Below are 23,399 nucleotides of genomic sequence, written 5' to 3'. Positions count from 1 at the left end.
CTAAACTTGGAATAAAAGACACCACAGAGTCACATCTGTTTCATATTTGGATGTTTTACCGACTATACACAACACAGGGCAACTAACAGCTAAATTGTACGAGATGACTTCAATTTTTGCTTTCCTTATTTTTGAAGAAATATTCCGCTATAAACTGCATATTGTGTTTAAGTCTCCCAACTTATTCGATACTCAAGAGCATGCTCTGGGTACAATGTATTATTATTTTTTAAACCGATTCAGGCTACTAACAGATAAGTTGATGTTACAGGGATTTTAACAACCTCGTTTAAAGTTAGCATTTCTTTAATTCTGTAGTTTTTATAATGAACTTGTTAGCAAATACAACCATTGGGTCGTATTTTGGCTGACGTGTTACGTACCAATTGTTAGGCCTTTGTTTTTATACTAAATTTGAGTAAGGAATGATCCGTCTACCGGATCAATACATAGGGCTCACGGTTCACAAATTTGTATTGTTTGTAGATTTTTTTTTAGATCGATCACTGTTCGTTATCTTCATCTTTTTTTTCCTTATCCTAAAAGATAAATTTACTATCACATTAATTGTCATTCTGCCAACACTACTGATTTTTACACCAGAAATAAATACAAATACATATAATACATGTCATTGCAATGAGACAGCGAGCAAATTTATTATGATTAAGATCATCAGTGTCCGAACTTATTTTTATCTCAATGTTTTTCAAGAAAAATTTTGTTAAGTTATGGCCAATGTTAAAAATGTTGACTAAGAGTCATAAAAATAGACAAACGTTTGTAACGTCAAAATAAAAATTATACTTTAATCTTTTATCTCCGTATGAAATATAAAGATAACGAACAGTATTCAATCTCGAAAGTTTAATGAAACGGTACAAATCCTTGTATCCTTGTTATGGTGTTTTGAATGACGTAGCTTTCCACACACTTTTTAGGCAAAATTCATGTAGGATGTCAATATTTTCCTAAGCATTCTCTTTAAAATTCTCACTCCTAATTGTTGTTACATACCTATACCAATAGGGTGCATGATTTAAATAAGCTTTAACTGAATCTGCAGTTAATGAGGATGCTTTCATTTAATATCACTAACCATATAAATTTCTATCTCGATAAGATTTGGAAAACACTTTAATATATATTTCCATGCAAAGCTTTGATCCGCACCCTACCCAAGTGACAAAGTTATCATAACCAGGTTCTTGAGAAGATCTCACTGAAATTTCACTATTTCTTTATCATTTTCCATGAAAGAGAGCTTAATCTTTATTTATAGATAAACTTGAATCCCCGCTACCTAAGAATGCTTTGTGACAGGTTTGGTTGAAACTGGCCCAGTAGTTCTGGAGAGGTTTAAAATTTCAAAAATGTGAGTAACATGGCCGTAGGAACCGGTGGGGGGGGGGGCACGGGGGGGCCGTGCCCCCCCCCCCCAATAATTTTGCCGATATATAAATTACTATAGAAAACATAGTTACTATATCCTTGTGCCCCCTCAAAAAAAAAGTCTGATGACCTTTTTTTTTTTTTTTTTTTTTGCTTGTCAAGGAATTTTTGGTTGATAGTGCCCCCCCCCCCCAACTGAAATTGCTTCCTACGGGCCTGAGTAAAGTGGGTTCAAATTTATTCTTACTTCTATTGAAGGATCAATCCCCTTTTCAAGGGGGATAATTTCGAAATAGTGAGAATAACTGTGTCCTAAAAATTCTTTTCTCAAGAACCGCTCGGCCAGAAGAGACTTAACTTGAATGAAAGCTTTCTTGAGGAGTTAAGATTCGGGTTTATTCAAATCATGGCTAGCTGTAGGATTGGTCACAAAAAAAAGAAAGAAAAAAAATTAAAAGTTTTACATACAAATATTAAGTGAATAAAAGGAATACGTAGGAGGGAAAATTATTTTTGAAAAATCTTGTCAAACCCATTGGGCTAGAAAATACAAAATTAAGGACATACGCAGCGTACCTTACCTATTGATAATTTTTCAAGATATTCTTAATTTAAGATTATAGCGCCATCGGATGTCCGTAGACAAGAAATCAGCATGCATTACCAGGGGGTTTGAAAAGATATCAATTGATGAAAATTCTTGTATATTTCAAGGGAAAATATACAAAAAATTCTAAACATATTTTCTAGATGTTTTGTTTATCCAAACTTGTTTTAGAAGAAGTGTTCAACAGCACATAAAGACATTAAACTGCAGCACACAGTTCCTTAAGTATTGGAACTCTTTAACTTCAGGGAAAAAGACAATGAAGTTCAAACTATGTTGCGTATGTCCTTAACATGAATGCTTTCTTATATACTGTAAGTTTTTTTTTAAGTCATGGCCCCCAGGTCTACGAACAGACCCACAGAAGGGGTTAAAGTTTATCATTGGAATACTTTATAATTAAATCACGTTATATTTATGAGAACTTTATTTTCGAGTAATTACTCAATGCTGTCTGCTCGTCAAAATTTCAATCGTTATGTACAACAATAACCAGAATTCGTGAAAATTTTGTCTCGCTAATAAATGTAACATTACTGTTTCGCGAAAATTTGGTATACTATAAGCAAAAAGTCCTTAAAAATCTTCTCTGGAACATAATGGCTACAATTAGTCAAATCAGTCAATAAATATAACCATATCTTTAAGAGTCTTTTTTAATCATGAGGAAATGTGGGAGACCGTCTGATGGGTGTTTAACATTAATAGAATTAGAAGAAATCCCGTGCAAGCGCGGGGAATTGAAATTATACCACTACCGACAGAAAATATATTGTAGTTTCCACCGACAGCCTACAGGGTTATAGCAGGAAGAAACATTTTGTTCAAAATCCCGTATGTGCGTCCCCCCCCCCACCCCTTTTGTAAAAACTTGAAAAAAAAATGACAATTTCATTAATTAATGTTTATTGTGAAACCTGTTATACTATGTTATGTATTGTATGCTTTTATTTCATTTCCGTCAAGGATAAATTAAAAGCAGCGAATATGCACATTTTACTGATAAATTGATTTTTTTCGGGGGGGGGGGGGGGTGGTGGTAAAAATTCACAGGTACTTGTGTCTTGGTTTATAAATATATATGTACCTTATTGATATGTAAAAAATGTACTTTACCTTTTTTACATATCAATAAGGTTCATACATATACATAAACCAAGACGCAAGTATCTGTGCAAAAATTAGCTTTTAACGCCCTATGAATAGGCCGAGTATTTGATACAAAAGACTGTATTAAAAAAAAAACAAAAAAACAAACAAACAAACAAACAAAAAAACTGAAATGTATTGATTAAAGCACAAAATTTTACGGCTTTAATTGTATTTGAACAATATCTTATTCATTAATTTTCTCTTTTCATGTAAGCAGTGAGGAATGTATACACATTTTAACGATAAATTTATTAGGAAAACCTACTACATATATGTAATAGTCTTTCGATATATAAATATATTCACAACTTATAGTGTTATCAATGATTAACCATTATTTCAATGACCATTCACACATAAGCTTTTCTTATGTTCCTACAGCTACAGTCTCGTTTTCTTTTTAACATCGGGCTCGATGCTACATGTATATGATGTTCTAGGAGCTTCAGTCAATATTAAGATCGATGAATGACAAAAATAATTTGCATATTTCCCTTTTTAATCGGTTATCACAACTTATTTCTTTTATGTCATTTAAATCAAGTTTTGATTGAATAATTCAGTGATGACGTTTTATGAAATAAATAAACGATTGATTGTTGTCAGTTTCATTGAAAATTGCAAGAACCTTAGATCCGCCAACCGGAAACGCCACCTTACTCACGTTTTTGCTATTTCATGGCTGTTTATAGAAAATAGAAGTAGACTTTTAATTTAATGTACGATACTTACAATGCGAGTGAAATCTAAATATAGTTTACGGACATCATATTGTATCAGTGTATTCTTACAGAAGTAAGTAAAATCTCTGGTGCATCCGTTTTGGAGTTTATTTGCAAAATTTATTAATTTATAAGTATAGATAATTTCATCGGTGTTTAAAAATTGTCTTGATAAAATAATCCATACGATTGCTTGTTCTCAGTGAGTTTAATTTTTCAGGGTTTATATTCAATATGAATTACTTTAATTTTCATTAATTTTCTATATTTTATTATCATATTTTATACGTTTCCCTTTCTCAAGTTAACAAAATCTTTAATAAAAATCTTATTAAAATTACCGATGATGCTACTTGTACCAGAAAAAACAAGAAAGACAACTCAATTGTTGAACAGATGAAATGCTCCTCAGAGCCAGCTTTTTCTATAAGACTAATTATAAATGGTTATTTTTCAGGATACTAGAAGTTATCAGCATTTTGGGATTCATGTCTGAATTTTTCAATTAGTTATCAGAAGTACATGACGTGCTTACCGTAAGTTAATTATGTACAATAAGTAATAAAATTTTACATAGTTTATGATAATGGAGAATTATTATAATCGGCAGTTAGAAATACTCCAATTGAACACAATTCCGAAAGTCTGTCATAGATTAACCCATAAAAAAGTGAAAGTTGAGTCAATACACCTGTAATTAAAGTCTTAAAATAAATAAAAGAGGCATAGATAGTAAATACAGCTTCACCATATATAATTTGCACTATAAAAGCGTAAAATTTTAACAGTTAATGTTTGAATATCCTGTTGACATGTTTTTCATTGCATGTTGTAATAAATAATTGTATTATTGAAAAAAAGAGTAAGGATTCAACGAACTTATATTAATAAGAGGCCCATGGACCTTGACGGTCACCTAAGCATGAAGGGATCGTTCCTCAGGCTATGAAATCCTTATAGCCCTACATGTACCTGGAACTAAAATACAACACATCCTTTACTCATGAATATCTAGGAAAAAACCCATGGAAATCTAGCGGGAAAACTGTGTACGTGATTATAATGGATAGCTAACCCTCTGGTCTCATGCGACATTAATTTTACAGTGTGGTGAAACTCTATCATCATTATTATAATCATGCAGCTTGTCTCATAGAGTTTCAGGAATAAAGAAGTTAAGCTGCACTATATAAATTGTAATGAATTTATATACGCTGATTTTGCCCTAGCTTGGTGCCTGAACCCTGGACCCGGGGAAGGGACAAACTTTTACAATTTTTTGTAGATAGCTAGCTACTCCTCATAATTATGCAAAGAATTTGCCTGCTAGATTTGCATGGGTAATGCAGATTTGAAGATGCAATGTTTTTCTTTTAATATATGGCTAACTAAGCCCAACCATAGATCCAGAAGCCATGAATTTTACTAAAAGGATAGGTACTGTAAGACCTAATGTAATGTAATATATATAATTTTGACAACATTCAGCTCTGCCATTGTACTGTATTCTATTGTGTATTTTATGATTGCATCTTTGCAGAAACATTATTTCAATTGTTTGTAAGACAGTTTCTGTTTTTAAAAACATGTTATGTATTTATTCTATTAATAGCACATGCTGATATGTGAATAATCTATTTTCTAATTTAATTCTGTATCTCATGAATTCGGTCACATACCTTTTAAAACTACATGTTTTCGTGTCATTATTCATGAACTGGGGGGGGGGGGGATGTTATAATCTTAAAGAACTGTAATAGCGCGATTTATTTGTTCTGGATACTCTTGTATGCAACCCGCTGCCATCTTTGTTGATGTGACGTACATACTAGCCAGAGTTTCGCATTTTGTATCTCTGTGATTTTATTGATTGTTTATTATTTGAAATAACTCAAATTATTGCTAGAATAATTGTTACAAACTATTTATTATAATCAGGCAGTCATTTGTACATTTAATAGCTTTTCATTGTACTCGTATTTGAAAGTACTTAGTTGACATCGTCTGCTATATGATTCAATGTTTTTATGACAATTATACATATTTTTAGGAACTGAATATTTACTTACAGATTAGGACAACATCCAGCATAGTCATATTAATTTTATCCATGTGTATTTGTTAAATCACAGCTTGTTTTTAATTATTTATTCTTTGTGTACGGCAAACTTGTTTGGCACTGTACGGCAAATCTCATGTTGTGCGGTGCCGTACATTGCCACGATTGGTCGAGTGTCACCGTACAGTTATTTCATTGGTTAAGCCCTATCACGTGGTATCTCAGAAAGTCTATATATATATATATAATTATATGAGTCGATCAGCCAATAATGGCAGATAATCTTGTCTAAGTTCCCTTAGCGCTAAATTCAAATTCCAGCTTTCCATCAACCAGTATTAGGTGAGAATTAATTAAGACAATTATCTCCCAACACACTGGACACCTATTAATTATTTGAAAACATTATTATCAATTACTATTTAATATTTGAGTTGACGGTCACCTTGGTGCCCCGCCCCCTTTTTACCATAGCCCTGTACGGTAGACGCCACCGACCAAACTCATGTTTTATACCTGATGTTGTTATTGCTGAAATGTGCTTATAAATAAATTATTATTGTTACCTTTGAGAAACTCTCGTTCTGTTTACAATACTGAAGTTAACCAAGACTGAAGTACAACCGTACTTGTGTGTGTACAGTATAATGTTATATTTTGTAACTCCCATTTATGAAAGGCCATCCGTGGGGAGCTTACAGTACTCATTGTACTAATTGTAATCGTGCGAACAGTTAACCTGCTGGATGTCCACGTCTAAAGAGGAAGAATTTCAAAAATGTATGGTATAATATTATAATAATATATATGACCAACTTAGCCCCACCCTGAGGCATGAGCCATGGCTCAGTAGGTCTTGAATTAAACAATTTCTGTAGATCGTCAAGTAATCCCCATCAGGGGCAAAAACCATGGGCCAGGAGGCTAAGAATTTCACATTTTTGGTAAACAGTTGTGTTCATTATAATCATTATAATACAGTATGTCTGCTAAATGCCCTTGAACAGAAAAGATATTTAAAATTATGTAATATCTGTCAGTGTTGATGATGACTGTAAGCTAATGTTATAGATGCTGATGACAGTGCTACTTTTTATGCACACAGAGATCCTTTTATTATTGTACAACTGGGCAGTGTTCTTGTAAACTGTTCCTCATGGTTAGTTGACAACAGATTAGCACTTCATTTAGGCACGACAGAAACTTTTTTATTTAGTCCAACAAGAAAACTTAAACATATTACAGATTTTAAAATATTATGTAAAGGTCATGTTATAAGAGATTCTGAAAGAGAAAAATACTTTGGAATCTGTATTGATAAGTCTCTATCAAGTCTCTATCATGTCAAAACATTGTATTAAGCATTAATCTATACAAAAAAGTTTACGCCATACTTGAATTTTTATAAAGAAATGCATCTTGTCTTAGTACACAGTCTAGAAGGACCCATGTTCTGCTTTGATACAATGTTATTTTGAATATGCCTGTTCTTTTTGGTAATATGGAAAAAAACAAGCAACTCAAACATAGATTACAATTTACTCAGAATAATGTAGTAAGGTTCATTTTGAACCTTGGTCCCAGAAAAGAGTATGCCTTGTACATGTAACATTTTAGACTCTCTGAAAATGCTAACAGAGGATAAAGTTACACAAATAAGATTAAACCATTTCATCAAATAGACAATTGAACAACATGTTTCTTTAAAGGAAATATCAGTGTACAAGTAAAGAATTCTCAATATATGATATCTTAGCTTCATCCTGTAGGCTGAACCCAGGGGCCATGAATTTCAAAATTTTCTAAAAAGCTAATTGCTTATAAAAATCATGTCGATAGTTTTCCTGCTAGATGTACAAAGGAAGAGGTTTTCGAGGATTAATTTTTTAAAATGGCTTTGGTCTTACCCTCAGGCCCAAGCAGGCAGAGCCATATTATTGACAACTTTTCCCCCTTTAACCATAGATGCTTTATTAGAAAATTGGTTGAAATTGGTCCATGCAGCCATTCTAAAGAAAAAGCTGAAAATGTTCAAAGATCACGAACGACGTACGACGGCGGACGAAAACAGATAGAAATAGATCATCTGAGTTACCCATATGACCTAAAAATAAAAATAAAATCGAAACAAGAAAGGCGTCAAAGCTTAGCATAATTATCAAAAGAATCATCTGCCAAATTGAGTTTGGAAACCTTTAAAATTTCAACTTTGTTCTTGAAAAATATAATTCTGCATTTATTCCATTGGAATCCATCCGGGGTAAATAAAATCCTCAACTGAATTATTTCGAAACTCTTTGGCAAATTCAGATCCGGGTCTAAAGATGTTTTTATAATATAAACTGGTTCCTCGCGCCATCCATCCAATCCACCAGCCAAAAGTTCCCACAGACATGATGGTATGATTGGCGAGAGAAAGCAGGGCCATGTCTTCTGCTGCTGAATTCCCTGTTGAGTAGTAAACATTTGTTTCAGTAGCTAGTGCATTTTTAGACCATTCCATGTCATTAGAACCTACAATAAATAAAACTTTTCGATACCGCTTTTTAAAATAGTCCATGGCATGCTTGTAGTAAGTTTCATTTGGTGTTAATTTGCCATACTTATAATGTTGTTCTGTTGCATAATCCCCTCTTCGGATATGTATGCTAACTATAACGCTATCCTTAGTCGCAATAAACTTCATCTGATTCAGGATATCCCTCAGCTGTGTGTATGCTTTTTTCCGTATCGGTTCTTTGAAAGTTAGAATATCCCGAATTTCCTTTTCATTTTTTATCCAGTATTTCCATGACTGAAAGTAACCATCAAATCTCACTCCTTTGGAAGGCGGTACACTGAGCAAATTCTCGTCATATGTAAGTCCCCATCTTTCTTTGTGTAATGGTAATTTTGAGCACGCATTTTGGGGTTTCTTTATCGCCCGAAGTGTCGTTTCTTGAATGTTAAACAATTGAACTAATTCTGAATTTTCAGGGAGGATAGGATATAGTTTTTTAATCTTCGCTATTATGTATAAGAAGACATATTCCATCATAAGATTTCCGAGTCGTCCTTTAAAATTGACACACACAATACTCGTGTTGTCGTGGTCGTTATGTATATCTTCAGTCCTAGTGCTGATACTTGGTAGCCATGTTTGTACGTCATATACGTTCCCAATCGTATAGAAAAACAAAAACCCGAACGTCACAAGAAACACAGAATCTGAAGCAAAAAGGTGAATAAATTATATAGAAATCGTTTTAGGCATTTTTTTTTTGTTTTTTAAAACCAGAATTCATTGCAAATTCATTTTTAAAAAATCAGCAAAAAAAATTACGATACTTATAAATGTAATGAAACTTAATTACGTTTTAGGCGAAATCTCTTCATATCAACGCCACTTTTACACGTTTATTCTACAAAAGTATATATATATATATATATATATATATATATATATATATATATATATATATATATATATATATATATATATATATATATATATATATATATATATATATATATATTCTAAACAGTAGAAAAATTGAAACATCAGAATCAACCCTTTCCAGAGCCTATAACCATAGACTCCATCCTAAATAAGCCTCCCAAATATATTTATATGATGCTATTGCATTTCTTACTGAAATTAAACAAAGTTTTTCAGATAATATCTTGAGTAAGAGCTAGGAAAAGAAAAAAGAAATGGATAAAAAGTCTGATGTTTGCTTTGAAGAAAACTAATGAGTTAGTTGAGGGAATTAATTTCATCAGAATTTCACTTTATTTGGAGTAAATTATAGTATACATTGTGGGGTTTATCCAAAGGTTTACTTTTAAGTAAATTTCATTGAAATTCGTTCATAACATTTTCAATTTTTTGTACCGCTAGACACACAGCTAGACAGACAGAAAGATAGACAGACATAAAACATAAAATCCATCCAATATCGTAGGCGAAAGAAGTAAAAGAATCCATATCATACTGTGTAATGATAAAATTATTCTTATTATTTTTGCGTTAGATTTAATTCAATTAATGAAAGATACAGCACGTAATTTACAAATATTATGTAATGACAAAGTATGTCCATATCAGTTTGACTGGATCTTTCTTTTGGGCAGAATTGATCGCAATTTCTTTCAAATAATTTATGAAAGAGCACGTCTCTTTTTAAGCAGGAAATAACTCCCCTCCCAAAAAAAAAATAAATCGTGAAATAGTTAGCTATAGAAAAAGCCCCTGTTGCCTGCTCGAATTCCATCAGACCTAAGATAGTGAACGCTATAGTACATAATACTAGCCACCCAGATATCATGAAATTACTCTACACATATTTATGTAAGATTTTAATGTTAAATATTTCATAACACGAAAATGAAGTGAACTAACGATAACTCTTGATTTTCAATGATATATTACATGTATCTTCAATCACTTTTCATTATCGTTTGTTTCATTTAAAAAATACAATCATTCTTCACAACTTCTATTTGAAAAATTAAAATAAAAGTGATAAGTAAATACTTGTACCTCATTTTAAGAGCACACCATGAATCCACAAAAATAAGATACGTGCATGTAATGTGTGATGAACTTCCCGTTTTTTCATCAAAATCGGATTGCCGGAAAGTCTCATCGTTATACAAAATAAATAACTAAAGGTTAATTATAATAGCTATTCTTCAGTTATATATTATATGTTCCTTGTTCACACCACACGGAAAGTTTTTTGTGCTTCATAATTAACATTAAGGGAAATATTTCAATTTTTTGCATCACAAAGAAAATTTGCACACTGCACACACACGCACAAAATCATTCATTATAAATTTTCATAACCGAATTTTTCTCTACAACTAACTATATATCAATGCATTTAATCACTTATAAAAGTGCTAAACAATTTGCTCGGCAACAACTTAAATACGTGTTTTATCAAAGAAATAAACCCGTCTCACTTCTTATGCACTGTTAATAAAGTTCTGATTTATCAAGGCTTACTTGTCATGATACAGAGTCCAAAGCTCTATGAACATTATAAATAAATTTCATTATGTAATAGTACGGAAGCCGGTAGGTGCCAGGTAGAAAAATATTTTATATGGCGGCCGCCAGATAACTTTCTGGCGGCCGCCAAATAATTTTCTGGCGGCCGCCAGATAATTATTTGGCGGCCGCCAGAAAGTTATCTGGCGGCCGCCAGATAAAATATTTTTTCTACCTGGCACCAACCGGCTTCCGTATAATAGTGCACTTGCATAACACATCATCATGTAACGATACACTCATTTGATAATTTGCAGAAGCTAAAGTTAAACGATAAATAATATAATTAATGCAGCATATACACCTTTTAAGTAAAGAAAAATCAAGTTTCTAAGAATAAAGACAAAATAAGTTTTTACATACAAATTCCTGATTCAATTATTATTAATCAGACTTCGTACACCAAAAATCTCAAAATTGATACTTACAACTGAATGTTGAAAAAAAAAAAATCAATCTACAAGTTCAGTTCGTCAATCGTACTCTATACATTCAATTCCATGCCAAAAATAAGAATGACACAAGCGAAAACAAGTGTACAAGAGGAAACGGCTACAAAATTATATTTTCTAAGTGCCATGCACACCTAGATAATAGGGTACATGTATAAACAACATTTTGCAAAATATGTACCGATAAGCAGATAACAAGTAATTGCCCTTCTGATCAAAATGTGAATATCTATAAACTTACTCAATGTAACTATCTAGTATTAATTTTATTTCTTCTGCTAAATATATCCACTCTTATCACCATTTCTGTGTCACCTGCAGAGCGACACTTAAGTATCAGTCACATTATCCAGCGATGGGGTAGACGATGGGCAACCGATGCGGTTTTTTTTTTAAATAAAAATGACGTGGTTGTCGGCCGGACACCCATAAGTATCAGTCACATTATCCAGCGAGGGGTATAAAATGGGCAACCGATGCGTTTTTTGATAAAAATGGCGTGGTTGCCGGCCGGACACCCATAGTAATCGGACGGTGACTGAGGCCATAGGGCAAATCAGTGGGGGTCATCGGGAGAAAATAAGTTGTAGTTAAAAATCAGCGATGTCTCCACCGATGCCCCACATCGCTCCTCATTGGCAACCCATAATTAACACATCTTTCAAGGATCGGCCGATGTATGGCCGAGCATCGTCCAGTGTCCGTTGAATCTGAGGTCATCGGGGGTGAGTGGTGGGCAACAGATATCGATCGATCATCGGTCGATGTTCGACCAAACATTGGCCCATAGTCGACCGATGAACAAACGATGTTCATCAATGTATGAGCGATGAAATATACATCGGTCGATTACCGCTTTACCCGACATCTGTCTAGCTTTCCGTCCGTTCGCCTGTCCTCCTGTCACATTTTATATCTCTGGACCTGTAGAGGTTTGAGTTTGATATTTTGAATATTACTGAATTGCTTGACATTATGGCTTTTGTAAAATACAAAGGTTACCGACCTCGTGATTCTTGAACTTGACATTTGACCAGTTCTACATTTCAAAATAGTTCATAGTGCCGATATACAGCATATTTTGACATTTAAGAGTTAAGTTTATTATTATTATTAATTATTATTTTTAAGTTCACGCTATTTAGCATGTGCACTGTTTGACATAAAATAATATCAAAAAAATTACAGAGTAACAGTCCACTTAACCTTGACCTTTGGACCTTGCAAAAACAAACAAACAAACAAACAAACAAACAAAAAACTACGAACGGCTAATTTTAACTTATGTCTTTGAATTTTGAGAGGTTTTTTTTATTTGAATAGGTGATATCACCTATTCGAATAGGTGATATCACTTATTCGAAAAGGTGATATCACCCATTCAAATATTTGATATCACTTATCCCTTTTGAATAGGTGATATCACTTATTCGAATAGGTGATATCACTTTATCATTTTAATCAAACGGTTTGATATCACCTATTCAAATTATTTATGAAATAACAACTGATCCCAAGACTATAGCCTTTAATTCTCATTTACTTTCACTTTCGTTTTGTAACTTATCGTTCTTGGAGACAATGGATTACAGCTTCGCATTTAGTTTTAAGCACCCCAGTAGAATTTGTAGTTTGTTTTGCTGACAGATTATATTTTTTACACTTACATGTATCTATAATGCATACTATAGGAAAAATCGTGAAAATAAAGATAATCACTGTTCCATACGGAAAATGCCCCACGTTACATTTATAATAAAGAGAGAAAGGTATCCACTCTGTTGTACCCCAGCTTGGTATAATTTATAAAATTCATATAACTCTACAGGGGTCGATAATATAAGGTATTTAAAATGTCTCCTACTCAATTACAGAAGAAAACAGGGCAGCCCGAATTCGCTTGGTTCTAATGGAAATCTAGATAGTTTTGAGGAAGTGAGCGTTCATTATTTATTGTTGTAAGAAATGCAAATAGGTGATATCATTTATTTGAATCAGGCCCGTAGGAAGCAATTTCAGTTTGGGGGGGGGGGGGGCACAGCCAAACATTTTTCAGTTGACAGTTGAGGGGGCACTACCAAAAATTTTCTGACAAGCAAAAAAAAAAAAAAAAAAAAAAAAAAAAAGGTCGTCAACTACCAAATATTCCTTGACAAGCAAAAAAAAAAAAAAAAAAAAAGGTCATCAGGCGGCTTTATTGAGGGGGCACATGCTTATAGTATCTATGTTTACTATAGTAATCTATATATCGGCAAAATTATTGGGGGGGCACGGCCCCCCCGTGCCCCCCCGGTTCCTACGGCCATGTGAATAGGTGATATCACCTATTCAGCACGAATAGGTGATATCACCTATTTATTTCCAATAGGTGATATCACCTATTCGAATAAGTGATACATGTATCACCTTTTCGAATAGGTGATATCACCTATTCAACTTGATTGAGTGATATCACTTATTCGAATAGGTGATATCACCTATTCGAATAGGTGATATCACTAAATGGCAATAAATACCAAAAACGGCGCCTCATACTTACGTCTATTAACCACACCAGTTCCGAAAGGCGATATATCTTTAATAAAGAAGAATGAAATTCATTTAAAATTAATGAGGGAGAAAATTAGAGAATGTAATTACATGATTGTATAAGCATTGATATTTTTTTTATTTTTGGATGTCGTCGGTCGTATAATAGTACCTGTGCATGTCCGTGCCGACAAATTATCGTATGGAGCTTATAGCAAAGGGGGATAATTCGAAAAGAAACGAAAGCAGAAAAGAACTCAGGAATGTAACGGACAAGTTTTTAAATTCAGGAAAATAGAGCAAAAATATTTCATTTTTCTTTCACAAAGTACTCTAAAAGTGGAAATATGTAAAGTAAGCCAAAGTAGTTCCGGCTGCTAAGTAAAAGTGAACTCCAGATTCTATTGATGCAGTTATCAATAAAAATTTTTATCCAGTCAGAATCAACTCAGTATTTTATAGAAATTAAATGAAATTGAACAGATGGAAAACGTCTCTTTCATGATGTACTACAGAATTTGTTGAATGTGTCGTCAATAACAACTAAAAGTCGATTTCTTTTTCACTGTTCAGACTATCATTTCAACATATACTTTTTACGAATTGGCTACCAATTTCAACATGAGGTATAAAGTACATTTGGCTGAAGTGGTTGAGTGAAGGAAAATTGTTCTATATACTGCGTAAATTGATATTTAGAGAACATATAAAATGTAAAGTTATCTTAGAAATTTTTAGCTTAGCTTGTCTCTGTAGTGATACTGAACAGTTATAATTTCAAAGTTTGAATGACATTTTCTGTTGATAACGTGGAAATATGTATTTCTGTAGGTAAGTATATGATGTTTATATAACTTAAATGTCATTTTATCATAAATGCCTTTGTTTGGGATTCATTTTGACTGATTATTTTTTTTTTACCTTTATTTTAATTTGCCTAATCATCAGGACTTTATTCGTAAAATTAATTACATCATTAATATATCTGCTTCTCTGAGATGGTGGGTTAAAACTTCAGTGTACATGTTTCCTTCAACATCCGGATACTCGAAAGGACAAGCGCCACTTCCTCAATATGGCTGACCAAAGGATAACTGTTGTTATTGATAATGGATCGGATACGATCAAAGCTGGATTTGCCGGAGATGATACCCCGAGGTACATATTTCCATCCTTTGTGGGAAAACCAAGGCACAGGGTAATGTACATATGTACATTCGTGTAAAATGACGGTTTCTAGATATAATAGATAGTTTATCCAAAATTGTCTAACCTAGAACAGCAAAGCCATGATTAGTCATATTTATTTCTGGAAGCCCCCGGGCTAGGCCGGAGCCATAGTAGGTGAGAAGGTTTTATAGAAGAATATTTAGGAATTTTTGTTAAAATGTTCTTCTCAAGAACCATTGGACCAGAAAAGATGAAACATGTAAGAGCTTCATAAGTGTAGATTCATGTGTAGATTCAAGTTTGTTCAAATCCTAACACCAGAGGCTAGGTCGGGGCCATAAAAGGTGATCAAAGTTTTAGAAAGGAATATACATGTTTATAGGAAATATATAGGAAACAAAAATCTTTTTCCGCAGAACAACAGAGGAATCATTATGTATATTTATATGGAAGCATCCTCGGGTAGTGTAGATTTAAGTTTGTTCACATTATGACACCCAGGGTAGGGTGGGGCCGCAATAGGCTAAGTATTACATAGGAATACAAACAATCTTCAAAAATCTTTTAGAGAATAACAAAGCCATTTAGTCATATCATTGTGGAAGTATCCTCAGGTAGTGTAAATTCAAGTTTGGATAAATCGATACCTCCAGGGACAGGGTCGGGTTATCGTAGGAGATCTATCTGTAAAAATATTAAAAGTTTTTCCTCAAATGAACAGCAAAGCCAGGATTAGGCATATTGATAAGCTAGCATCCTCAAGTAATTTAGATTTAAATTTATTTAGATCAGGGCGCTAGAGATTAGGGTTGGCACTACAAAAAGGGATCAGAGGTTTACAAGGGAGTACATAGGATGAAATCTTAAAAAAGAGTTGAAAGATAACACTAAATTTTATCAATAAGCAAAACATACCTAAGACGTGTAAAGTAGATTTTTTTTAAAATTCTGAGTCCAGGGGTTAGAGTGGAGCCGAAAGCAGAAATTCGAACTTTTCATAATGCATGTGTACAGGGAAATATATTCACCAGAGCAGCAGCAAAACATCACGTTGATAGTATTGATATTGAAGTTTTAAAAAAAAATCTGCTGGGCCAATTTAGTGACTCAGATGAGCGCTGTAGTCGATGGACCTTTTGTCTTTATAGTTTTTTCTTCTAAAAGTTGGGTTATCTTCGGTATTTTTGTGATTTTTAGCGTTGTTGACGTAGAAAAGGAGGGGGAGGGGTAGAGTAAATGAAATGATAGGTCGTATTAACAAGCAAAAGAGCATCATATTACATTTTATTACGAACAATAACTGATTGAATATTTGTAATAGATATTAAAATTAGTTTAATCTAAAAATGACAAAGAAGCATGCATTTAAAAAGTTAATTTTACTTGTAAATGAATGAAAAAGACAACAGGATACTGTATGTGCAACCTCAGTGTATGTTCCTTCATTGATAAATACATGATTAAAATACGGATGTTTGTGAACTTTGGATATAGTGAATATTAAAAATAGCTGAGGATATGAGTTTACTGCTGTATTAATTCAAATTTACCTGAATTTGTCCTGATATTTATGTATTTATGGATTATTTAGAGCTTTTTTACTCATCTGTAGACTGTAACGGTTGTCAATAAACAAGCATGATAATTTACTAGCGTAAATTGAAAATGTCTGCGACCTCCATTTTTCTCGAATTTGGTTCAAACGCTATAGATTTATTTCTGTTTTGCTTTGATTTTTTTTGATTTTCATAAAGAAAATTTAAAAACGCCTTAAACTGAATTAAAACACTCATATAATTGAAATATTCTTTGATAAAAAAGTTTTGATTCACAGGTTCTGTGCAGAATAAAATTCACTTAGATACTTAATAAAACAAACAAAAAGACACAATCAAAATTGATGTTTTAAATAATCTTTACTCTAATTCTCTATTTTTTTTTTTAAATAGCAATGTTCAGTCCCTGTTAGGTTAAAATCTATTATTCTATATTTATAATAAAATTTAAAAAAAAATCAAAAATAATAATTAAAAAACAGCTTACAAGTTCAAAATGCATTCAATCACAAAAATTAGAAGCAAAATTAAACATAGAACTAGTGTAAAAGGTGAAGATAACGAACAGCGATCGATATCAAAACAAATCTACAAATAATACAAATCTGTGAAGAGGGCATAAAATACGGACCCCTGGAAATTCCAGAGGTGGGATCCGGTGCCTAGAAGGAGTAAGCATCCCCTGTTGACCTGTCACATCCGCCGTGAGCCCTATGTATTGATCAGCAAGCATTCAGCAAGCATTCAAGCAATCACAGTAAATGGCGTAGACGTTAAAATTCAAAATCGAAACATTTGAAACGACAGCCTTCTTCAATACATTGAAAATTATCTATGGATTGTTACGGGTATAATTCATAGCCGATTCAAGTTTGTATGGTTTAAATGGATTCAGAGAATTAAAACATATTAAGACTTATGTTCATCATCACCAGACAAAGTGTGGAAACTTTCTAGGCATATCACCTTTCAATTTTTCCCCGAATTTAACCCATTACTAATATCCTTTGATCTTGGGCTTAAGTTAGTGGAAAGTACAAACTCACTAGTTCATTTCATTCTCTCTCTCTTTTTTTTTGGAAGGAGGACAGTAAAAAAAAGTCCAATACAATCAAAGCCTTCTTGTGTAATGAAAAGTTCAATCCGTCTCTTACTTTGTTAAGATACATATAAATTTGTCCAAGTAAAGATGATTCTTTATTTTATAAATGGTTTTCCTTGTGTGTCATATATCTGTCTGTGAGAAAATTTTATGTTGTCTGTCTGTCTGTGAGATAATTGTACGTTTGTTGCATATACATGTATAATTGTTTATCAAATGGCTGAGCTGTATTCTCTCTTTAATTAATGATTAAATATTTACATGTCAAGATTATTCTACTGCGTTAAGCTTGGAAATTTATCGCATAAAAATTGTCTGATTGCTCAAAGTATCTTTTCAAATCCGGAATGTAAGTCATTTACAAACTTACAAGTAACAATAATTAATACTCGATCGTATTTACATACACTGTTTTTAATGCACCGAAAGTGTGTACGATGCAAACATTGCTTATAATATATCGTTTGATTTCAGGCAAAATTGTTTGCTAGAGGAAAAAAGAACAGTTTTGTAGGACAAGAAGCACAGCTTAAGAGAGGTATCCTCGCTGTGAGGAATCCCATTCAGAATGGCATCATTACGAACTGGGACGACATGGAACTAATCTGGAATCACATCTTCCTTAATGAGCTGAGAGTTACACCGAAAGAGCATCCAGTATTACTAACAGAGGCACCGATTAATCCCAAAGTCAATCGTGAAAAAATGGCTCAAATTATGTTTGAGACCTTCAACTCTCCTGCTATACATATAGGCAATCAAGCTGCGCTGTCACTGCTCCATTGTGGTAGAACCAATGGTGTTGTAATGGACTCTGGGGATGGTGTATCCCATGCCGTTCCTATCAATGACGGACGCGCCTTGCCCCATGCAACCCTACGTTTGAATATGGCAGGCAGAGATTTAACACGATACCTTTCTAAAATGTCTACCGAACGTGGATATTCCTTTACATCGTCAACTGAGTTTGAAACCATGCGTAAAATCAAGGAAAACCTTTGTTATGTTGCTCTAGACTTTGAACAAGAAATGATGTCCAAATCAGAGAAAACCTATGAACTTCCTGATGGACAAGCCGTCACTTTAAGCAATGAAAGATTCCGTTGTCCTGAGGCTTTGTTTAAACCTTCGGCCTTGGGAAAAGAAGAAGATGGTGTCCACAAAATGGTGCACAATTCCATTATGAAGTGTGAACCTGAGATAAGACGAGACCTGTACGCTAACATCGTTCTCTCTGGAGGATCCACCATGTTTCCAGGAATAACTGAACGCATGCAGAAGGAAATATCCGCGATTGCTCCTAGCAATGCAGAAATCAGAATTATCTCTTCCCCGGAGAGGAAGTATTCTGCATGGATTGGTGGATCCCTTCTTTCTTCACTCTCCACCTTCCATACATTGTGTATTAATAAGCAAGAGTATGATGAGGGCAGACCAACTGTTGTCCATAAAAAGTTCTAAGCGTCTGTTTTTTTTTAATCACAGGTCATTTTGTCCCGTTTTTATGCCCCTGTAATCGAAAATTCGCGGGCATATAGTCTCTGTTCTGTCCGTCCGTCTTTCTGTCTGTTTGTCGGCAAAAACTTAAACCTTGCCTATAACTTTTGATTGGTTGGAGCTATGACTTTCATATTTCACATGTGTCTTGCTTGTGACAAGAACTTCCTTTGGGTATCAACATACTTGACCCTTAAACATTGAACGTGGAGTTTGACCAACATTTGCAAAATTTTACCATACCTTTACCTTGGCCAAAACTTTTGAACGGTTGGTTCTAGGGCTCTCATACTTCACATGAAATATATGGAAATAACGAACAGTATTCAAGCTTCAAAGTCCGTTAAACAATACAAATCAGGATCAGAGCAAACACAGACCTCTAAAACATCAGAGGTGGGATCAGGTGCCATGGAGGAGTGAGCATCCCCTGCCGACCGGTCACACCCGCCGTGTGCCCCTTGTCATGATCAGGAAACAACGGAAAAATCCGTCGATAATTCAGTGTGTAAATAATGGCCTAACAATTAGTATGAAACAGTCAGTCAGCATTTGACTTAATGATAGATTGTATTTGCTGACAAGGTCATTGTATCAACCATAGAACTTACGAAATGATTACTTTATTGCTAATATTCTTGTTTCATCAACTTGTTTGTCAATAACCTTCCTCGTTTTAGAAATTGGTCATACGTAGAGCATGCTCTTGCGTATCGAATAAACTGAGAGATATGTCCCCCTTATGGAGGTGGAAAAAGTATATTGCTCCATAAGTAAGGGAAGTTGACGATTGAAAAGTTAAAGTCATCACGTTTATCATAAAGCTTTGTTGTTAGATTACCATCAACGTCTTTTCCAAATATGAAACGTAATTTTTTGACAAGACCTTTATTTGGATACCAACAATTTTTACCTTTTGATCTTGAAGTTTAACCTACATTTATTTTTGAAAATCTTATACTTGGCTATAACTTTTGAACAGTTGGTGCTAGGGCTTTCATATTTTACAAGGGGTATTCCATGTGACAAGACCTTCTCTTGGGTACCATCAATTTTAACCCTTTGACCCTGACCTTGGAGTTTGACCTACTTTTGAAATTGTTTAAGCTTGGTCATAACTTTTGAATGCTTGATGTTAGTGCTTTTGTATTTCACATGTGAATTCCTCAAGACAAGGCCCTTCTTTGGCTATCAACATTTTTAACTCTAGAAGTAACGTATTTCTATCTTCACTGAAATATGATGATGTAATGAATTTTTAATAACTGTTGAAGAGTTTAAACTTCGATGTATACAACCTTTTTTTCATTATTATATTGAAAAATTCTAAAATACTACAGTATCAATCATGCAAGTTTTACAGTGGCTGAGCTGTTGACTATCACCCTTCTGTGAAATACAAGACATACAGCGTCACTCAAAAGAAATGACCATAAGGATAAGATTGTAGGGCGTGTAAGCAAAAGGGGCAAAAGTAAGTAAAAGAAATTATATTAATTTCTAATTAAATTATTCCATGAGACATTCATTTTCATTTTTTAAAATTTCTATAAAATCTATTCTATTTATAAACAGGAATATATCAAAGACCTGGGTTTATACTCCCCTTTGTTCATTGAAGATATGTATAAAATTTTGAAAGAATACCTACACTATTCAGGTTTTTTTCATTAATTTTTGGCATTACTTATTTTAACATAAAACACTGATGTCCCCAGCATAGCAGCTTAAGGCGAAGGTTAAAGTTTCTTAAATGCAAGTTAAAGTCCAAGGTCAAGAGATAAAAAATGTTGTTACCCAAAGGAAGGGCTTGTGTCAATGGATATACCTGGCAAATATGAAGGCCCAAACACCAACCATTCAAAAGTTACCGTCAAGGTTAATGTTTTCTAAAAGTAGGTCAAACTCCAAGGTCAAGGTCAATGGGTCAAAATTAATGGTATGTAGGGGGAGATCTTATCATAAGAAATACACATGCAAAATATATAACCCCTAGCACACACTGTTCAAAAGTTATATGCAAAGGTTAAAGTTTTTCAAAAGTAGGTCAAATTTCAAGGTCAAAATTGTTTGTATCCAAAGGAAGGTCTTGTCACAAGGAATATACCTGTGAAATTTGAAAGCCATAGTGCTAATTGTTCAAAAGTTATTATCAAGATTAGAGTTTTTTAAAAAGTGGGTCAAACTCTAAGGTCAAGGTCAAAAAATATTAACACCCATTGAAATGTCTTGAATACACATGTGAAATGTGAAAGCCCTAGCACTAACTGTTCCAAAGTTATGGCAAGGTTAAAGTTGGGTAAATTTTTGCAAAAGTGGGTCAAACTCTAAGGTCAAGATCAAGAGGTCAAATATGTTGATACCCAAAGAAAGGTCTTGTCACAAGAAACACACATGTGAAATATGAAAGCCATAGTTCCAACCAGTCAAAAGTTATGGGCAATGTTAAAGCTTTTGTGGACAAACAGACAGACGGACGGACAGGGCAAGAAGTATATATCCCCGAATCCTCGATTACGGGGGCATAAAAAGCATTTATATAGATATGTGAATACCAGCTTAACAAAATCGAAGCCCCCCCCCCCACACATCCTCTCTCTCTCACACATCCACACCTACACACAGAGACAGAAACATTTTTCAAACATTAAAACATTAAACTTTTGGTCAAAGCACCCCAAAAATACATGTCTATTATTTTTAGATAAGGAAAAGGTTTCTATCGACAATTTCTATAAAATAAATGATATTCTGAAGAAAAAAATACGCATCGCCAAAATTAGGGGGTGCTTTGACCAAAAGCTTGAGAGAGATTCGTACCCGTCCGACAATTTTATTTAAATTATGACAGGGGACGGTTTGACCAAAACTTGGAGGCGCTGTAATCAATGCTTCGTGGCGCTTTGAATTTTACTTGGGGACGCTTGCATGACAATTTTCTATTAAATTATATTACGGGGCGTTTTCACCAAAATTAGGAGGAATATTGCCTAAAAGTGTGGTGCGCTTTTACCGTGGCTGATATGTTAGGGGACACTTTGACTGTCACCCTTTAATAAAATAGTACGGAACATAGCTACGTTCACTTGTTGATGTCAAATGAGATACACAGATAAAATCGTTTCTTTTTTTTGGGGGGGGGGGGGTCATTTCAGGAGTAATCTCCATTTATCCTCAGTTTTCGTTAGTTACAGATATTAAAAAGGAAGAATTAACTTAACAACTTAGAAACAATTAAGGCAGTCGTACATTGAAGTGTCTTATCAAACCGTATGGTGGAGTACATACGTAAAACCAGGAAGTTTATGAGATACTGACATGGCAACCGTGCACTTCACGAGCTGTATGCTTTAATGCATATACGCCAAGCAAGGGGGTATTTCAGATGTCGACATGGAGTGTAAACAATTGTTTTTACTCATTTTTGTGGAATTATCACTTTGGAATAAACGTAAGCACAGTTTATCTTTTATGTTTTTCTTTTATATTAAATTTTTGAACAGTTTATTGATTTTATATCATCTTTCGTGAAACAGATTCACGACGAGGCACAGAGATGTATGGAAACAAGAATTAACATCCTTAATAAAAACACTTGTCAAATCGACCTATTTTGTAGGGGGTATAATTACAGATTCCATAACTTGTGATTGCTACTTTTTCCCTCCAACTCGTGTTTCTTCATCTTTTTATTATCAAAAGTTTTATGAATAAATAAAAAAAATGCCAGATCATAAGCAGACTAATGCTTACAAAATTGATTTGAGCATAAATATGTTTTAAAACTGGTTTCATAGCACTGACAAAAAGAAAAGGCCGCACAGCAAGTTTCACCGCAGAGTGTGGTCAACGGATGGTCTTTCGAAGATTAGTTTGTAGTCTTCTCGAAAATAGCCGAGCACGTTTAATGGAATAATAAGAGGCACATGACAAACTGAATGATGCTTTTATTTTTAGAATGATATCTTTTACTACTAAGCTGTAAAAAACATATTTTCAACCTACATGTAAATAACATAGTCAAACATGGAGCAGTACGAACCAATCGCTTAATATTTCCTTAAGAAAGATACAAATAAATTTTAAAATACCTAGCCGGTTACACTTTTACCTTCTTATACTT

The 23,399-nt window shown here is 33.7% G+C and overlaps 2 protein-coding genes across 2 annotated transcripts; one reads left to right on the top strand and one right to left on the bottom strand.

Moving 5' to 3' along the window:
* Nucleotides 1-7,455: 7,455 nt before the first annotated feature.
* Nucleotides 7,456-9,116, bottom strand: LOC133190880 (galactoside alpha-(1,2)-fucosyltransferase 2-like). Its single transcript, XM_061326560.1, has one exon. The coding sequence runs from the start codon at nucleotides 8,967-8,969 to the stop codon at nucleotides 8,169-8,171; it is 801 nt and encodes a 266-aa protein (XP_061182544.1). The 5' UTR covers nucleotides 8,970-9,116; the 3' UTR covers nucleotides 7,456-8,168.
* A 5,898-nt stretch (nucleotides 9,117-15,014) lies between these two features.
* LOC133190360 (actin, cytoplasmic 3-like) lies at nucleotides 15,015-19,240 on the top strand. Its single transcript, XM_061325939.1, has 2 exons — nucleotides 15,015-15,149; nucleotides 18,254-19,240. The coding sequence occupies exons 1-2, from the start codon at nucleotides 15,027-15,029 to the stop codon at nucleotides 19,238-19,240; spliced, it is 1,110 nt and encodes a 369-aa protein (XP_061181923.1). The 5' UTR covers nucleotides 15,015-15,026.
* The last annotated feature ends 4,159 nt before the right edge of the window (nucleotides 19,241-23,399 follow it).

This window comes from Saccostrea echinata, unplaced genomic scaffold (assembly GCF_033153115.1).
Source record: "Saccostrea echinata isolate AGI-Se365-2 ecotype Australia unplaced genomic scaffold, CSIRO_AGI_Sech_v1 ptg000022l, whole genome shotgun sequence".
Classification (NCBI taxonomy): Eukaryota; Metazoa; Mollusca; class Bivalvia; order Ostreida; family Ostreidae; genus Saccostrea; species Saccostrea echinata.
The sequence above is the reverse complement of the archived record's forward strand: the minus strand, read 5'-3'. Positions and strand labels throughout refer to the sequence as shown.

Coding starts and splice junctions, on each gene's coding strand:
- LOC133190880 (XM_061326560.1), bottom strand. CDS start 8,969: ATGATGGAATATGTCTTCTTATACATAATAGCGAAGATTAAAAAACTA.
- LOC133190360 (XM_061325939.1), top strand. CDS start 15,027: ATGGCTGACCAAAGGATAACTGTTGTTATTGATAATGGATCGGATACG. Junction 15,150..18,253: donor TGGGAAAACCAAGGCACAGG/GTAATGTACATA, acceptor GTTTGATTTCAG/GCAAAATTGTTTGCTAGAGG.